This window comes from Bufo bufo, chromosome 2 (genome assembly GCF_905171765.1).
Source record: "Bufo bufo chromosome 2, aBufBuf1.1, whole genome shotgun sequence".
NCBI lineage: Eukaryota > Metazoa > Chordata > Amphibia > Anura > Bufonidae > Bufo > Bufo bufo.
Genome location: NC_053390.1, coordinates 258,610,267 through 258,627,504, shown reverse-complemented (window position 1 = coordinate 258,627,504; position 17,238 = coordinate 258,610,267). Strand labels below are relative to the sequence as shown.

Below are 17,238 nucleotides of genomic sequence, written 5' to 3'. Positions count from 1 at the left end.
ATAAATTATAGTATGTAGTATACATGTGGTATATACTGTAAATTATAGTACAATGGACTTGGACGAATAGGCTACACGTTCACCTCATTGTACAAAATCTGCCCTGCAAGGAAGTCCAACCGCATCCTATCATTATACAGATATTCTGTAATTGCATAAATTTTTGTAAAAGGCAGGAAATTGGTAGAAAGTCCCTGGTGCATAGCTTCAACCATTAATGAGATGGGACCAGATATACACCCAAAAGAGGCCGCCTACTTCAGGGAATTCATGTCTGGAGAATCAACATGTCCTCTTTAAAGAAGAACCCCGCCACATGTTGTAACTACTGGTATACTTCATTAAATAACAATGCTGGAACCTCTTTACATCTGCACTGGCTATCCAAGCAGATGTTCCGAGGATGGCATGCTAGCTGGGGGATGGATTCCCCCTTGATCCTCCCAAACAATCCAGAATGCATGAAGATGGAAGGCAGCACCAATACGCATAAATCCTGCTATGATATACGAGCAGATAACAGCATAGCTTACTTCATAATAAATCACATTGGTGGTGCCTTGTCTCTTAATGCATTCACGGTTCTGCTTTGCGACATTCCTCGGTTATTCCTCCTAGAAATGTATGAATGAATTGACAACTGGGTACTAATAGTTGAGGGGAGGTGTCGCTATACACGCTGAGGCTCCCCAATCAGTGCTGACAGTGTCTACATACACAACACATTTACAAGGGGAATAGTAACATGCAGTCGTCAATTTATTCCTAAATATTCAGAAGTAATGACAGAAGAATAGCACAGTGCTATGAGAAAAGGGGAATTCATGTATTTATTAGACAGAGGGAAACTGTTGGTAGATCCATACTGTCCTCATGGGCCACAGACAATACTGACAGGCCCCTGGATTGTAAAAAACTAGAGGGGAGATTTATCAAAAGTGGTGTAAAGGAAAACTGGCTTACTTGCCCATAGCAACCAATCAGATTCCACCTTTCATTTTTCAGAGCTCCTTTTGAAAATGAAAGGAGGAATCTGATTGGTTGCTATGGATAACTAAGACAGTTTTCCTTTACATCACCTTTGATAAATCTCCCCCTGTAATTTTTTTCCTATAGCAACTAATCAGAATGCATCTTTCATTTTTCAAGAGCTGAATACAACATGAAAGCTGCATTGTGATTGGGTGCCATGGGCAACAAAGCAGCTGTTAATTAAGAAAGATTTATAACTCTCCCCCTATGTTTTAAAGTGGAACACAGTAGTGTCCGTGGGAGAGCAGTTTTTCTTTTACATAGTTTTCATAAATCTGCCCCATAGGTCTTCGTAATTTCTTCAGTATTTCATTCTTCCCATGGATAGGTTAGCATGAAACTGTTGACAGGTTCTCGAATAAACCCAGAACCCTCCCTTTTGTTGTTGGAAGTAACTGACCAGGAATTCTTCAAAATGTACAAGCCCTTTGTCCAGCATTAGAAAAACATGGCTGCTTTCTACCAAAAACAGCACCATCCCCGTCCACAGGTTGTGTCTGGTATTGCAGCTCAGCTCTATTGGAGTCAATGGGGCAGAGTTGCAATACCACACACAACCTGTGGACAAGTGTGATGCTGTTTTTGAATTAAAGCAGCCATGTTTTTCTAATCCTGGACAACCCCTTTCATCACGCTGTATGAGTACATACTGTTCCTCTGTATGCTTCCAACTTCTTATAAAGGCATATGAAATTGTTTTCTCATGTCCCCTTATTGACCAGGCCTCAATGGCAGGCTTCATGTTATTGTCTTTGCCTCTGCCAGTTCAGCAGCCATAACGTTATCTTTTATTGACGCGGCTGTATGAGACATTTAGAGTCATTTATCAAACTGGTTTAAAGTAGAACTGACTTAGTTGCCCATACCAACCAATCAGATTCCTGCTTTCATCTTCCAAAGGAGCCGTCAAAAATGAAAGGTGTAATCTGACTGGTTGCTATGGGCAACTAAGCCAGTTCTACTTTACACCAGTTTGATAAATGAACCCAACTGTTTAATTTTTGGGCTATGCGAATATATAAAAAGCTATTTTTGCCTTTTTGTTTATTTTTTATGCAGTTCACATTTCACACTAAATATCCAGATCAATTAATACTTCAGGTAATTTACAATTGTGTAGATAACTAATAGGAATTTTTTTATGTAATAGTTGTTCAAGCAAATGTATTTAATGCTATATCACCTTTTTGTGGAAGTGGAATTTTTAAAATTCTTATTACATTTTATAATACACTATTTTTCTTACGTTTGACTGTACTTTTGTAACATAATATGTCCCCCAAGTGCGTATAAATGATCTTTGGGGGACATCACTTGTTCAGAGAAAATAGCCCTCTCTAATGCGCTAATCGGAGTCTACTAAGACCCAGCAGCTCTGCCATGGAAGAAGATGCCCAGCGATCATGTGATCGCCAGGTCCAACAGCAGCAGTGACACTGTTGCTTCCTCTATAGTATACACTGCACATTGGGCACTATGTAGACTTCACAAGGAGGTCAGAAATTGTTATAAGGCTTATAAATTCTTCTTTGCAGACTTGGCACCTGCAGTGCCTGGCATCAAAAGACAGTGGGCGTTTTGTCAAGGTGTAACTGTAGGGCCAAAAAGAGACCTTAGTTGTCAGTGGACACAAAACTAAGATAAAATGCAACCCAATAAGAGGCATATGGGGCAAATTTATGAAAACCATCTCTGTTGCCCAAACCAACCATAATTACAACTGAGCTTTAATTTTTCAAGTGAACCAAAGAAATGAAATCTTGGCTGTGATTGGTTAGTGTGGACAACAAAGTTTTTATTTGTCTACATTATGCCCTATTTAACATTTTTTTTTTTCATTTTCCGAAAGGGGATACCATATTTGTGGACAATCTGCCATACTATTCTTTCTGTTTAAAAAGGTCAGAACTCCTCTGTGTATGAACACAGCTTGACTTTACAATACTATTATTGAATGGTCTAAGATACTAGTATTGATAATTGATTACTATATTTAAGATACTATTATTGATTGGTTTAAAAGGTCATACAACAAGAAGGACACTGCTTTCAATCGGGTAAGCACTGTCATTCTTGCAAAAAAACAGCGATGCCTATTGCAAATGTAACTTGGGCATCTCCATTTACTGACTGCACCATAAGGGTCTATTCACACGTCCGTAGGCGTTTTGCAGTCTGCAAATCACGGACACCGGCAATGTGCGTTCCGCATTTTGCAGAACGCACATTGCCATCACTATAATAGAAAATGCCTGTTCTATTATTTTCGGGAACGGATTTGCGGATCCAGAAATGCGGATGCGGACAGCACAAAGCATCTATTGAAAATGAATGGGTCCGCAAAATCCAGAATGGATCTGTAAAAAAAATTGCGGACGTGTGCATGGACCCTAAGTTTTCTTTTCTAAAGTATAGTAATCATTTCAGATTTTCCCCGTAAGTCAATTGTCAAAGTGGTTATAAACTTTTTTCAGAAAAATATTTCTCCATTTTTTTGCCAAGTCTCCCCTCTTCCACTCTCATTTCAGTGGTAAAATCCTTCTTCAGTGAACCACAGATTCAGCCAACATGCACACGAACGTGGTTTGGTTCAGCATCTGAGCCGCAAAAAATGCAGACCCATTCACTTCAATGGGGCCACAAAAGATGCAGACAGCACTCCGTGTGCTGTCCGCATCCGTTGCTCCGTTCCGTAGCCCTGCAAAAAAACTAGAACATGTCCTATTCTTGTCCGTTTTGCGGACAAGGATAGGCATTGTTAAAAAGGATCAGCAAAAAAAAGGATGCCATCCATTTTTTTGGCGGACCGCAAAACACAAACGTTCGTGTGCATGTAGGCTCAGTCATAAATCAGGTTAAACTTACTGCCCACAAAAGTCAATGGAGAGGGCAAGAGGAGGAGGAGATGGGAGCAACTGCAGAGAGAGAGAAAGGCACAGACACACAGAGATGCTGCATCTGCTTCTAGTCAGAGTTCATGCATACAAACGTATTTTCTTTCCGTGTCAGTTCCGTTTTTTTGGCGGACCATATGCGGAACCATTCATTTCAATGGGTCCGCAAAAAAAACCTAAGGTACTCCGTGTGCATTACGTTTCCATATGTCTGTATTTCCGTTCCGCAAAAAAATAGAACATGCCCTATTATTTTCCGCATTACGGACAAGGATAATACTGTTCTATGAAGGGCCAGCTGTTCCGTTCCGCAAAATACTGAATGCACACGGATGTCATCCGTATTTTTAGCGGATCCTTTTTTGCAGACCGAAAAATACATACGGTCGTGTGCATGAGCCCTTAGTGTATCTAACCTCAGAGCTACATTCACAGCACCACTGCTCATTAAGGGGCTTGTCCAGGATTAAAAAAACATGGCTGCCTTTTTCCAAAAACAGCACCACACTTGTCTGTAGGTTGTGTGTGGTACTGCAGCTAAGCCCCATTCACTTCAATGGAGCTGAGATGCAATCTATGGACAGGTATGCTATGGACAGGTATGGAGCTGTTTTCAGAAGAAGGCAGTCATGTTTTTTCTTATCCTGGAAACCCCTTAAATGTTGGATAATATGCTCTGTGTTGCTGCTTCTGAGAGTGTAAGAGAGACTTCTCTATGTGCTGTGTATAGGAGACATAATAGCTGCTCCTCTTGAGCTGACCATTCCAGGTGGAGGCTGTGAAGGGAGAAACTGCTGGTAAATGCAGGATACAAGTGATATAATGGCCATATTTAATGCTGCTCCTCATGTGCATAAATGACTGCCTATTCTGTAAGATCCCATGTAAGAACAGTAATAGGCTAGTATACAATTTCCCCCCTTAAGAGCCTGATTGTCACATCTGATCTTCAGCCTAGTAACAGATATTGCTTACAAATGACATAACCACCTCTCTCATTTAGGGCCCTTTTACATGGGGCCAAGGATCAGTCCAATTAACAAGCAAACAATCCAACAAACTGGTCAGTGTAAATGTGCCACTGATTACCCAGCGAAGTAGCAAAACGCCCTTTTGTCGAGAGATCTGTCATTCATGCAGCTCACAAAGCCATAATGTGACGGCATATCTCCTAGTGTGAACAGTGACATGCTGCTGATTATCAATCTGTATGTTGATGAATCGTTCATCTCCATACAAAGGGGATGTAAATGCAGCTGAACGAGCAGGCAAAGATCTCAAATGAACTGTTTGCCCCGATCACTGCCCTGAGTATCGGCTCATGTATATGGGCCCTTAGGATGTGCTGAAAATCCAATATATACTAAACACATAGGGGGTTATTTATTAAGACCGGCCTTAATACACTGGTCTTAATAAACCCCTGCACTGGCGGTGGATCCGCCGGAGTTATGAAGAGGCGCTGGCTTCTTCATAACTTCAGAGGATCCACTGCAGCTTATAAATGTAAGACAGCTTCCGAGCTGTCTTACATTTAGACCTTTTTCTACGCCTGAAACACGCGTAGAAAACGGTAACTGAGATGTGCCTACTGGCCCATCCCCTTCACTGCCCACCTTTTTTAAGGGGGGGGGGAAGTGGCAGATTGCAGTGCAACTAACCGCTGCACCGCAATCTGCGCCTGAAATACGCCTAATATAGGCGTAAATCAGCTTTATAAATGACACCCATAATGACACATGAATAAGAGAAACGGGGTCTAAATAATTTTTAATAGAAGATATAGAAGGTTGATGGCATGTAGATGGCAGAAGAACCCATTTCAGACTGGTGGCAATCGGGTAATCCTGGCAAACAGATGATTTTGGTGGGCAAAATTGTAGCAATCTAAACATTTCTCCTGGAGAAACCCCCCTTCTATGATGTCCATAGGGCATAAGAACAGGGATGTTCTCCTGACACAAGCCTTCAAGATCTTTAAGATGCGCGTACATGTTGCTCTATCTCAGTCAGTTCTGGGCAAGTGTCCGATATCACAGCATGTGTGAGCTCAGAACAACAGAAAATGAGGCTTTCAAATTGAACTGGTCATTACTGAACAGGCTGGAACATGTCGAAAACACGTGATATCCAGCAGCGTTTACTAACCTGTGTGCCGTCATCTTCTGGAATACTAACACGTTACAGCAAGGTACTGTCTTTTACAATTAGAGACAGTGACTGATATATATATTTATTAGTGTGCGCTTATGCACTTGTACAAATGCATGTATGTTTGTCCAACTTTATCGTTTCAAGTCTTTTCTCACCAAAAACAGAGGAATGCATCTCAGAACAGTTAACAAGTTAACATGGGAAAACGTTCCCAAACCTTTCATTTACAAATGGTTTCTCTTGTTTTCTCTTCTGGGATCTGATCCCATTTTTAATGGCCAAAAAAAACACAAGAGAAACCAAAATCTTTGTGACACTAGTGAGGACTGATCTCAGTGTAGCAACTAAAAGATCATTTAGACACCGAAGACCAGTTGGAGGCCTCATGCACACGACCGTGTCCGTATTGCGGTCCGCAAACCACGGATCTGCACAATACAGATATGTTCCGACAGCAATCCGCGTTTTTCCGCTCTCCCATCACTAATAATGACTATTCTTTTCCATAAAACGGACCAGAATAGGACATGTTCTATCATTTGTGAACGGGTGGAGACAGCACGCGGATGACATCTGTACAGTATTCAGTTGTTTTTTTGTTGCAGAAATGAATGGGTATGTGTGCCATCCGCAAAAAATGTGGATAGCACACAGATAAAAATACGGTTGAAAGTATAAGGCCAGAAATCTAATTAATGAAGAATATGCAGAAATGTATAAAGAGTATTATGGACAATAGTGGAGATACCTCATTGTCCAATCTGTGGTTTTACGTATTTGGGCCCACGTTAGCGGCATTAGTACCCAATAATTCATCCTCTGCCCTAAGGGGAGCGTGTAAATGCGATGCCTGCCTGATGACCTTACCATGTGACTGATCAGATAAAGATCTGCATAAACTGGTCTCAACCAGTGGATCTATCTATGCTCTGTCAGCACGAGTTAACCCCACCGCCCTAGTGTACCCAGAAAATCGGAGACTGGATATCAGGAGAGGCTGCAGGCAGCAGAAAGAGGATGGACAGGTATTCAGAGTCAGGAAGGGGGAGAACAATGAGGCTGTGTCCAGCTCAGCACGGACCACATGCTGAACACTCATCCCCAGGAACCTGACCATTTTTATACACACACACAAGCCTCTGCAAAGAGGATTATCACATCACAAGAAGCAGATCTGGGTGGACACATTGCTGTTCCATGTCTAAAGGCAAGGAGACTTACCTCTGTGCCTGTTTGTTGTTTTATCAAACATTAACATGGCGTCATCAACCTGTACGAGAGAACGGGGAGAGGGGGCAATCAGTCCCATGTAAATGTAGCGGCCTAGGCGTGAAAAAGGGGTTAAAATTGAACGATTACACTTCAGTCGATTGAAAATGACACAGGTGGATCCCATAGAGGAAGCATGCAGGAGAAGGGGAAGGGGGGGGGGGCATTGTGCAAAGAATAGGGGGTAAGGAGGCCTACAGAGAAGGGCAGGGAGCGAGCAGAAGAAAAGAAGGAGCAGGAGGCCACACAGGGACTTCAGAATGAGGGGGGACACAGAGAACAGAAACGCATGAGGTGCACAAGGAGCTGAGGGGAGAAAATGGAGCTCCGAGAAGCACCGCTGTTCTGGGAATTCGGTGCGTCCTGCTAGTTCCAGCCTCTAAGATCTAGCAGATATTTATTTACTCATCAGGTCAAACAGTTTCTTGCCTTTCAAAGAAAACCGTTTGGTTCCCTGGAGAATCAGAGGCTCTGGGAGCCCTGTCCTGTTACTATGACTGCAGCTTAGTATGTCCTGAGCCGCAGGGGAGAGGGAAAGAGGCAAAAGCTTTTGTGTGCAACTGAAAAGATGGGGGGAGGGGGGAGGGCCCCACCAGATATCAGGGGAAGAGGGAGTATGAGATGCAAGGAAAGACAGAGATGTAGAAAGAAGAAACAAAGACAAAAGTGGGCAAGAATGAAATGACAAAGCACACTAGATGAATACAAGGGATGCAGTACGGTACTTTATTCTGTAACCAGTGTGTCCGCACAGGTGAACCACACAATCCCAGTCTATAAATACTTGTTGCAATAAAGCGTGTTCCTGTCATACGTGTGTAATGCACAACGACCCCCCCCCCCCAACCCCTCCTAGATAATCTGCAGCCGATGGGAGAGAAATCCGAGTCATCCAATGATCCCTCCAACCTCCTAATTAAATGGGGACCTAATCGCCTTATAACAAGGCTTGTTCGTCAGTGTCTATGAGGGGTTTATAATGGGGGAGGGCTATCCTCAGGTGTCATGGTCAGAGAAGAGAAGCCATACCTTGCAATAATCTGATTATCGCTGCAGAACTGCAACTTTTAATATGCCTGTTGTATGTACCAATTCTTTTCAACAACAACGTCTATTGCTTTATTCACCTAATCCCCAAATCTACAGGCTTCTTTTGAAATCTCCCCACGTGCTGACCAGCGACTTACTGACGTGGGTAAGAATGCCTCCCCAGCTGTCATAGAGACCACAGGCCGCCATTATCGCGATGATGGATTTTCGGCTAATTACTAAACGGCTCCGTCAATAACTTGCGCCCTGGAAGTTTGGGATCTGCTTGACATAAAACATGGCCGCCCCCTCCCACAATACCGACTCACCTTTCCAAACTGCTCAAAATATTGTTTCACATCCTCAACAGTCGTATTCACTGACAGTCCGCCCACAAAGATCTTCTTTGTCCTTGTCACCATCTGTAACAATTAAGAGTAGTTAGATGACGTGGGCGGGCAAGAGACTGACCAGAGGACAGGAGTCAGGCATGATAGATTTTTCCTAGATCCCTGGAAGGTTATGGAGTGTGCAGAAAAGTATTCTCAGTCTTTGCTATAGGGAGAGCAGAGTGAAATGAATCCTGTAAGGCACTTGCGAGCGACTATATAAAGACATACATCACATAAAACCATAAGACTAAAACAATCAGAGCAAGTAATAAAATGAGCCTTGTTTGAGGGTCTCCCAGCTGCCCCTAATTACCCTGGCGCTAAGCTTCCTGGCTCTGACACCAAGATGCCGTCTGTCAACAAACTACTTAAGGGAATTAACCCAGTTCTGCCGGTGTTTGCAGGGCCCAATTCTGATCCACCTGCTAGTTATTGGACGTAAGCCGATTTCCTTCCAATAGTTACAGCTCCCTCCCAGCCCTCTCCCCTGCTGCTCTAACCGACTGTCCCCAACTAACTCCACCGCACTGCTTCCAGGAATTCTGAAATAAACCAATTTTCCCGTTCTTATTAATATCTGCCAATGGAAAGCTACATACTGATGATACTGAACTCACCTTGGGCTGAGCTCTGCGAGGAAAAGCCACTTTTGGGTCAATCTGAAAATGAAAATATGGAGATTTGAAACTTTTTTTGGGACAACTGAAAGAACTACAAAGAACAAAGTCCTACTGAGATGTAATATATAAACGTGACTAATGCCTAGAAAACTGCAGAGCAAGAGACAAAGACAGTAAAACCTACAGAGTAACATAAAGAGAATTGTCAACCCCGTTGACTAGTGACCAATTAGAAACACGACAGACATGTGGGTCCCCGCCGAAAAGGACATCTTAAAAAAATTGTTGCTATAGGCAGAGAGGTAAGCAATAACTTAGCCGTACTCTGCAGGCGCTCCCCTAAACATCTATATAATGACAAAATAAGTAATGCCGTAAAAAAAAAAGTAGGGCTGACCCTACCAGGAAAAATACTGTGCACATATACAGCAACCTAGGATTTGCCCCCTGATTCACAGATTTACACAACATACGTTATAAAATGTATCATGAATTATTAAAATAACTGCGGTATTTTATGTGCAAACATCACAAAAACCTCCGGGCCCAGCTAATGATCGTATTATATAATGTACAGTTCTGTGCGGTAGACAGCCCAAAGTTCATAGTATCGTAAACTAGACTGTGGTTAGATACTGTAGGAGCTGAACAAGAAACCAGCATCTTTTTATTTTATTTTCATCTTTTTACATATGGGTCTTTTTTTAAAAAATCAAACTGAAAGTCAATGGTTAAAATTGGCCAGATTTACTAATCCTGTAGATGGCGTAAGATTAGGCTGAGTTCACACTTCAGTTATTTCCATCAGTTATTTCCATCAGTTAACCAGTAGTGAAGCCTACTCAGAGATCAGGTATAATGGAAAGATTTGCACCAGTTCTGTGTTTTTGACCCAAACCTGGTTCTGGCTCACAATAACTGATGGAAATAACTGACTGAAGTGTGAACACAGCAGGCCTCTTTTTTCCGTTTTTTGCGTTCCGTATACGGACCGCATATGGAACAATTCATTTCAATGGATCCGCAAAAAAACGGAAGGTACTCCGTATGCCTTCCGTTTTTGTATTTCCGTTCAATGATAGAACATGTCCTATTATTGTCCGCATAACGGACAAGGATAGTACTGTTCTATCAGCGGCCAGCTATTCCGTTCCACAAAAAACGTAATGCACACGGACGTCATTTGTATTTTTTGCGGATCCGTCTTTTGCAGACCGCAAAATACTGAAAAACCCAAACGGTCGTGTACAAGAGACCTTAGGCCCCTTTCACACGGGCGAGAATTCCGTGCGGGTGCTATGTGTGAGGTGAACGCATTGCACCCGCACTGAATCCGGACACATTCACTTCAATGGGGCTGTGCAGATGAGCGGTGATTTTCACACATCACTTGTTCGTTGCGTGAATTCGCAGCATGTTCTATATTCTGCGTTTTTCACGCAACTCAGGCCCCTTAGAAATGAATGGGGCAGTGTGAAAATCGCAAGCATCCGCAAGAAAGTGCGGATGTGGTGCGATTTTCTCGTATGGTTGCTAAGGAGATGATAGGGATGAGCAATCCTGGACCCCGTTAAAGTCTATTCACTGTATTATTTTCCCTTATAACAATAGCATTCTTAATACAGGATGCTTAGTAAAATGTGCCTTGAGGGGTTAAAAAATAAAATAAAATTAACTCACCTCATCCACTTGTTCGCGCAGCCGGCATCGTCTTCTTGCTTCTTCTTTCAGGACCTGCAAAAGTACTTTTGAAGACGTAATCGCGCTGACCACGTGGTGAGCGTAGTGACGTCAGCGCAGGTCCTACTGAATGAAGATAAAAGGATCTTCTATCTTCATTCAGCAGGACCTGCGCTGAAGTCACCGCGCTCACCACATGGTCAGCGCGATTACGTCTTCAAAGGTACTTTTGCAGGTCCTGAAAGAAAAAGCAAGAAGACGATGCCGGCTGTGCGAACAAGTGGATGAGGTGAGTTATGTTTTTATTATTTTTTAACCCTCATTCGACATTTAACTTTACATTCTGTATTAAAAATGCTATTTTCCATTATAACCAGGTTATAATGAAAAATAATAAAATCTACACCGAATCCAAACCCGAACTTCAGTGAGGTCCGGGTTCGGGTCTGGGTACCACATTCAGTTTTTTCTCACACGCGTGCAAAAGGCATTGCACTCGCGCAAAAAAAAAACTGAACATCGGAACGCAATCGCAGACCTGACTGCAATTGCGTGCCTACTCGCGCGGGTTTCCCGCAATGCACCCTGAACGCATTCGGCCCTCACCCGCGACGCCCATGTGAAAGAGGCCTTAGGCGTCATGCACACGACCGTATGTACTTTGCGGTCCACAAAAAGCGGATGACGTCTGAGTGCATTCAGTATTTTGAGGAACAGAATAGCTGGCCCCTGATAGAACAGTACTATCCTGGTCCGTAATGCGGACAATAATAGGACATGTTCTATTTTTTTGCGGAACGGAAATACGGACATACGGAATTGCGGAACGGAAATACGGACATACGGAAACAAAATGCACACATAGTAACTTCCGTTTTTTTTGCGGACCCGTTGGAATGAATGGTTCTGTATACGGTCCGCAAAAAAAAACAGAACGGACACGGAAAAAGAAAATACGTTCGTGTGCATGAGGCCTTAGACAGGCTGCCTAGACCTGCACCAGATTTATCACAGGGGCTCAGGCTGGAGGATACATGTGGTGCAGGGAGAGACACGTTTCTCTGAATCCGTACCAACTACTGGTTGGCTTATTTTAAGACCAGAATTGTGCTGAAATTTAGGTGCAAAATGGTGCAGCTTAAGCCCGCCCAGTTTCTCCACTAAGTCCTGCCCACTTTCTAAGTCCACCCCTTTTTCAAGCATGTCGGGGGGGAGCAAAAACCTTACATGCGCCAAATTGCACCACTTTTTTGGAGAGATTTTTGGCACAGGTACATCAGTGAATCTGGGCCAATGTCTATTAATTTGGTGTTATTATCTGGTGATTAACATGACTCCCTATACATTAAAACCACCCAAGACCACATAGGCCCATCATAAAAACTCTGGAAACTTTTAGATTCACCAATAATTTACAAAACAGAATAAAAACTAGCGCTGCCGAGTACAGCCGATGTAACTCCAGAAGTGAGCTTTATTGGTGTGGATACAATGCGTTTCGCGGTTGGACTCACCCCCTTCCATCAAGTAAGATTAACCTTTATAAAAAACTCTGAAAACATAATTCACCAATAATTTACAAAACAGAAGAAAATCTAGCGCTGCCTCTAGAATATTTCATATCAGGATTCTACTAAAATGTATAAAAAATGCATCTAAAAAGCACATGGATTTTTGAACATCTGATGTAGTTAAAGGGGCGCCGCCATCTTAGACATTCCTAGCTCATCCTGTGTATATTCCGTACTTGAGATGGGAATACCCTCTTCATGGATGACAGCTCACACCAGGGTTTGCCTTTTTTACTAAATTATGAATCAATGATGTTTTTGAAATAAGAATTCAAGCTATTTATGTCAATGAGACAATCACATAACGCAAAGGAGTTCTCAAAACTAATTACAAACTGTTCATCAGATGGATTCATGACATCAGTGGACGCTGTAGCAAAATATATGTGCCTGTTAAGGATCCTATATCAGCCCGGTGACACCCTCATCACCATGGTTACTGTAAACATTCACTCCAGGAGCGCTGCTCATTTCATAAGAAGAAAAGATACGGGAAACAGCTTTTCATGTCGGATCACTGCAATTACTTGCTCCGAGTAAATTTACGGGCCAGTTTACATGTCTTTCCCAAAGATTCGTTTTAATGACAATTTACAGGAGGAGAGTTTTTTATGGATGCTTGTAAGATATGGTTGTTGCTACCTGGACACCAGCGGGGTCAGGACGGGCAGACCTCACCGACTCGTCATGGACTGGGGAATGTTTGTGCTTCTGGGCATCAAGGGAGAGAAATCAAAACAGGAGATAGAATATCCCAACAATACCCCTTTGTCATGACATTCCTCTGTGCTATGTCAGCAAAGGCCAGGAAGATGCTATTAGCGGAGAAAGCGGCAGCTCAGAGCAGGAGGGAATGCACCAATTTCACATCCCTAAACACAAGTCACTATTGTTACAGGTAAATGGCACAGACACCTGTAGCATTCAGTAGCAGGAGAAGAGACAGGAAGGGTACAGACAGACAGAGACAGCGGGAGAGGCCATTCTGGACTTCATTCCCACATGGGTCCTGTTACATGCACATAGAAGGTAGTGATCTACATGCGGCTTAAAAAAAATATATCAAAAGTACAAGCCTCCAGATAACACCCGTCCAGCAACATCAAATCCAGAGATAATTACGGCAGAATCGGCCATGTTGTGCACACTCAACACTGTATGGAGGCACTCGGTGTAAAGAGAGAGCCTAAAACTATCTTGGTTAAACCCCTAGTAAAACATGCCTTATACTGGTATAAGTCCACTGTTAGTAAAAGTATAGGCGCATTATATACACTACAGATACAAAAAAGCCTTAAAATGTTTTTGTTTTTTTTTTAAGTGCAGGGTGACAGGGTGGGAAATGGTTAAATAATCATGTTGACTGTTCCTGTGTTTTTGGTATATATATGTATATATATATATATTTCATTATATATGCTAAATTGCACAATATATATATATTCTGAAAACCAATAACATTAAAAAGTTTCATAATACATTCTGATCAGGAGAAGATTATACTTTCACATTAGCGTTATTCTGTTCCGGCGCTGAGTTCCGTCCTAGGGGCTCAATACCGGAAAAGAACTGATCAGTTTTATCTTAATGCATTCTGAATGGAGAGCAATCCGTTCAGGATGCATCAGGATGTCTTCAGTTCAGTCATTTTGCCTTTTCAGGACGGAGATAATACTGCAGCATGCTGCGGTTTTATCTCCGTTCAAAATTCCGGAACGGCTTTTTTTTCCCATTGACATGCATTAATGCCGGATCCGACCCTGAGTGTTCCGTCAAAACGGATCCGTTTTTGCGGTCTGCGCATGCTCAGACCGCCAAAATTTTTGAAAAAAATAAATGCCGGATCCGTTTTTTCCAGATGACACCGGAGAGACGGATTTCAATGCATTTGTCAGACGGATCAGGATGACAGATGCCATCAGTTTGCATACGTTTTGATGGATCCGGCAGGCAGTTCCGGCGACGGAATCCTCTGCCGCAAGTGTGAAAGTAAATAAGCTTTGTAAAATATACACTAAGATGAAATACTTGATTATGGATCCAAACTGATAGGTTCGCTCAACACACTGATGACTGATTCATGGAATGTACTCCCTCATACACTTCAAACAGTAACCAAGTCAAGCATTCGGGAGCTACCAGACCCCAATTAATTGACAATGAAAACTTTTCCATCACAGTCCATGTCAAGGCATCATTTAAAATGGTGGGCCTTCCCTCAGTTTTGCTAACTTAACCCTCTAGAGCTCGAACCAGACCCTCCAACCGCGGGTAAATTATAAAGTGTCTACATTTGCATCTCTTCTGTTTCCAACTGTTCTTTGTATGAAACACACACTTGTCCCCTCCCAGGTAACAAAAGAAACTTCCCATCCAAGGAGCTGGGGACAGCAGCGCTCCCCCTCCCCCTGTGTCTGCAGAGACACAGTCCCCAGTGCCCCACAGCTCTCGCTGATAAACAAGAGCCCACCGACTGGGACGCGCTGCACTCCACTCAATGGAAAGTGCCAGGGAGTTAACCCAATGGCTGCACAAGTTACATCATGGCTCCAAAGAATAAGAATAGGAGACAAAAAAAGGAAAAATAATCTGATCTATCCACAACCATCTAGATATCTAGAAAATATATATATATATAACAATAACAAGTGTACTTTTTTACAGTGGTATCACGAGAATACAATCTTTGTACAGTGCTGCAGAATATGTTGGAGCTATAATGGTATAGAAGTTGCTGGATAAAAGAAAAAAGACTGTAACGCATATACTGATATTGACAAAGGCCTACTTGATCCCCGTGCGCAGATTTCTGCCTATTGTAAATCCTCTAGGGGGAAGCTCTAATGATCGTGACAACCTGACGAAAGCTCCTCCTGCCACCTGAAATGTTTCGTAAGAATTGCACGGTCTATTCTTCCCTGAGACTTAATGGATGCGATTCGAATCTTGCTCACCTCCATGGTCTATGCTGAGATCAGCCCAGCATCCCCACATTAGTCTGTTCACCGTATAAATGGAATAGATCAGAAATTTCCTGAAAATTGGGTTATTTTGTTGTTCACCTGCCAATAATTACACAAGTCTCTGGTGTCCCATCAGGTAGTGTCTTATGACAGGTCTGCCGCATCCTCGGAATACTGCTAGGTATCATGGGAGATGAAGTTAGCCAGTCTATTTATATGGTAAATGTTCAAGTAAAAGGAAACGATGGAGAATCACGAAAAAAAACAAAACGTATACCCAGAAAGTCATTCGAGTAGTCTAGGATCTACAGCTGCTCACGGTATAGAAAACAGGTAAAAACATCAAAACATTGTAGTAAACCACTACTGATAACTAACGATTTAGAATAAACGATTGATTTGAAGTCATAACAAGGTCACACGGTCATAAGGCGAACACACAAACATAGAAATCTTAGAAGAAAAAAAATGATAGAATAAATAACTAAAAAGCTAAGAGACATTAATGGGTATGTGACAAGAAAGCAGTTGTACGAACTGACGACCTTCTAAGATCTGGTCTCCAGTACTGAACACAGCAGTCTAGCTAGGTTCTTTTTAGTGATCTAGTATGTGGCATCACTAATGGGAATGACACAACCTATACAACACAGTATCATACCTGCTTTCCCCCACATGCTGTCTAAATTGCTTGCCTGCTAAATAAAAAAGATACTTTACTTTTCACACAAATGACGAGCAAGTCCGTATTATCTGCAGCAGTTGACGCCACCGCGCCACTAAAGCTGGAGATCACCTATGAACCTTGCACTGGCTGTAATTCAGCTACAGTCTGCGCAAGTGTGAACCATTGTCTGTACCCAAACTTCTAAATGATCACGTTGGGTAGAAGACCGTAGGCCTCAGTGATTATCCACTGTCACATTGTGAAATATTGTCCACAACTCCAACGCCATCGTCTATACAACAGATCAATACGTAAGGACAAACTCTGCAACATTCTAGGTCAAACACATGTATCCTTCCACACAGACTCCATATGACAACAGTTCACGGAAGAAATGGTCTCCATACCGTCTTTGAGTCCAGTTCATGTCTTGACTGAGCAAGGACTTTATCCACTCCGGCCTGGTCCATAAAAGTGACAAATCCAAATCCCCTAATGAAGAGCAAAGAAAAAAGACCCTTGAGCTGCGTACGCTTAGGAAGCAGTACATCAAATCCATAGTTTACACCGGACCTCACCTGGATCTCTTGGTTAATGGATCTCTCATGACAAGACACTCCTTCACGTCCCCGAATTGACTGAAATACTCCCGCAGGCCCTCTAGAAACACAAGAGCAGCCTATCACAACCAAGCGAGGCAGACGGATCCCAGCATGCACCAGAAAATCCAATCACATCGTGTCCAAGCAAAGGGAGAGGGAGAGAACGCGATGGAGGGAGGGTGCACATATGAGGGAGAAAGAAAGAAAAGGGTGGAGAACACAAGGAAGAAAATAGGGGTGAAAAAGTACAGGGGTGCGAGCAATTCAGAACCCGCACCTTCTGCCCACCCCACTCGGTGCTATGATCCCCGCTCACCTTGTGTAGTCTGCCAGCTCAGTCCCCCGATGAACATTTTGCTGGAAGG

The 17,238-nt window shown here is 42.7% G+C and overlaps 1 protein-coding gene across 2 annotated transcripts in view; it reads right to left on the bottom strand.

Annotated features, from left to right (window-relative positions):
• MSI1 (musashi RNA binding protein 1) overlaps positions 1–17,238 on the bottom strand; it is a 32,429-nt gene that overhangs the window by 13,417 nt on the left and 1,774 nt on the right. For both annotated transcript variants that reach the window (XM_040420249.1, XM_040420248.1), the window contains exons 2-7: positions 17,190–17,230; positions 16,850–16,931; positions 16,679–16,763; positions 9,388–9,429; positions 8,708–8,800; positions 7,302–7,350 (exon numbers count right to left, since the gene is read on the bottom strand). In XM_040420249.1, coding sequence (XP_040276183.1) covers positions 7,302–7,350; positions 8,708–8,800; positions 9,388–9,429; positions 16,679–16,763; positions 16,850–16,931; positions 17,190–17,230 — 392 coding nt within the window. The remainder of the gene's footprint in view (positions 1–7,301; positions 7,351–8,707; positions 8,801–9,387; positions 9,430–16,678; positions 16,764–16,849; positions 16,932–17,189; positions 17,231–17,238) is intronic.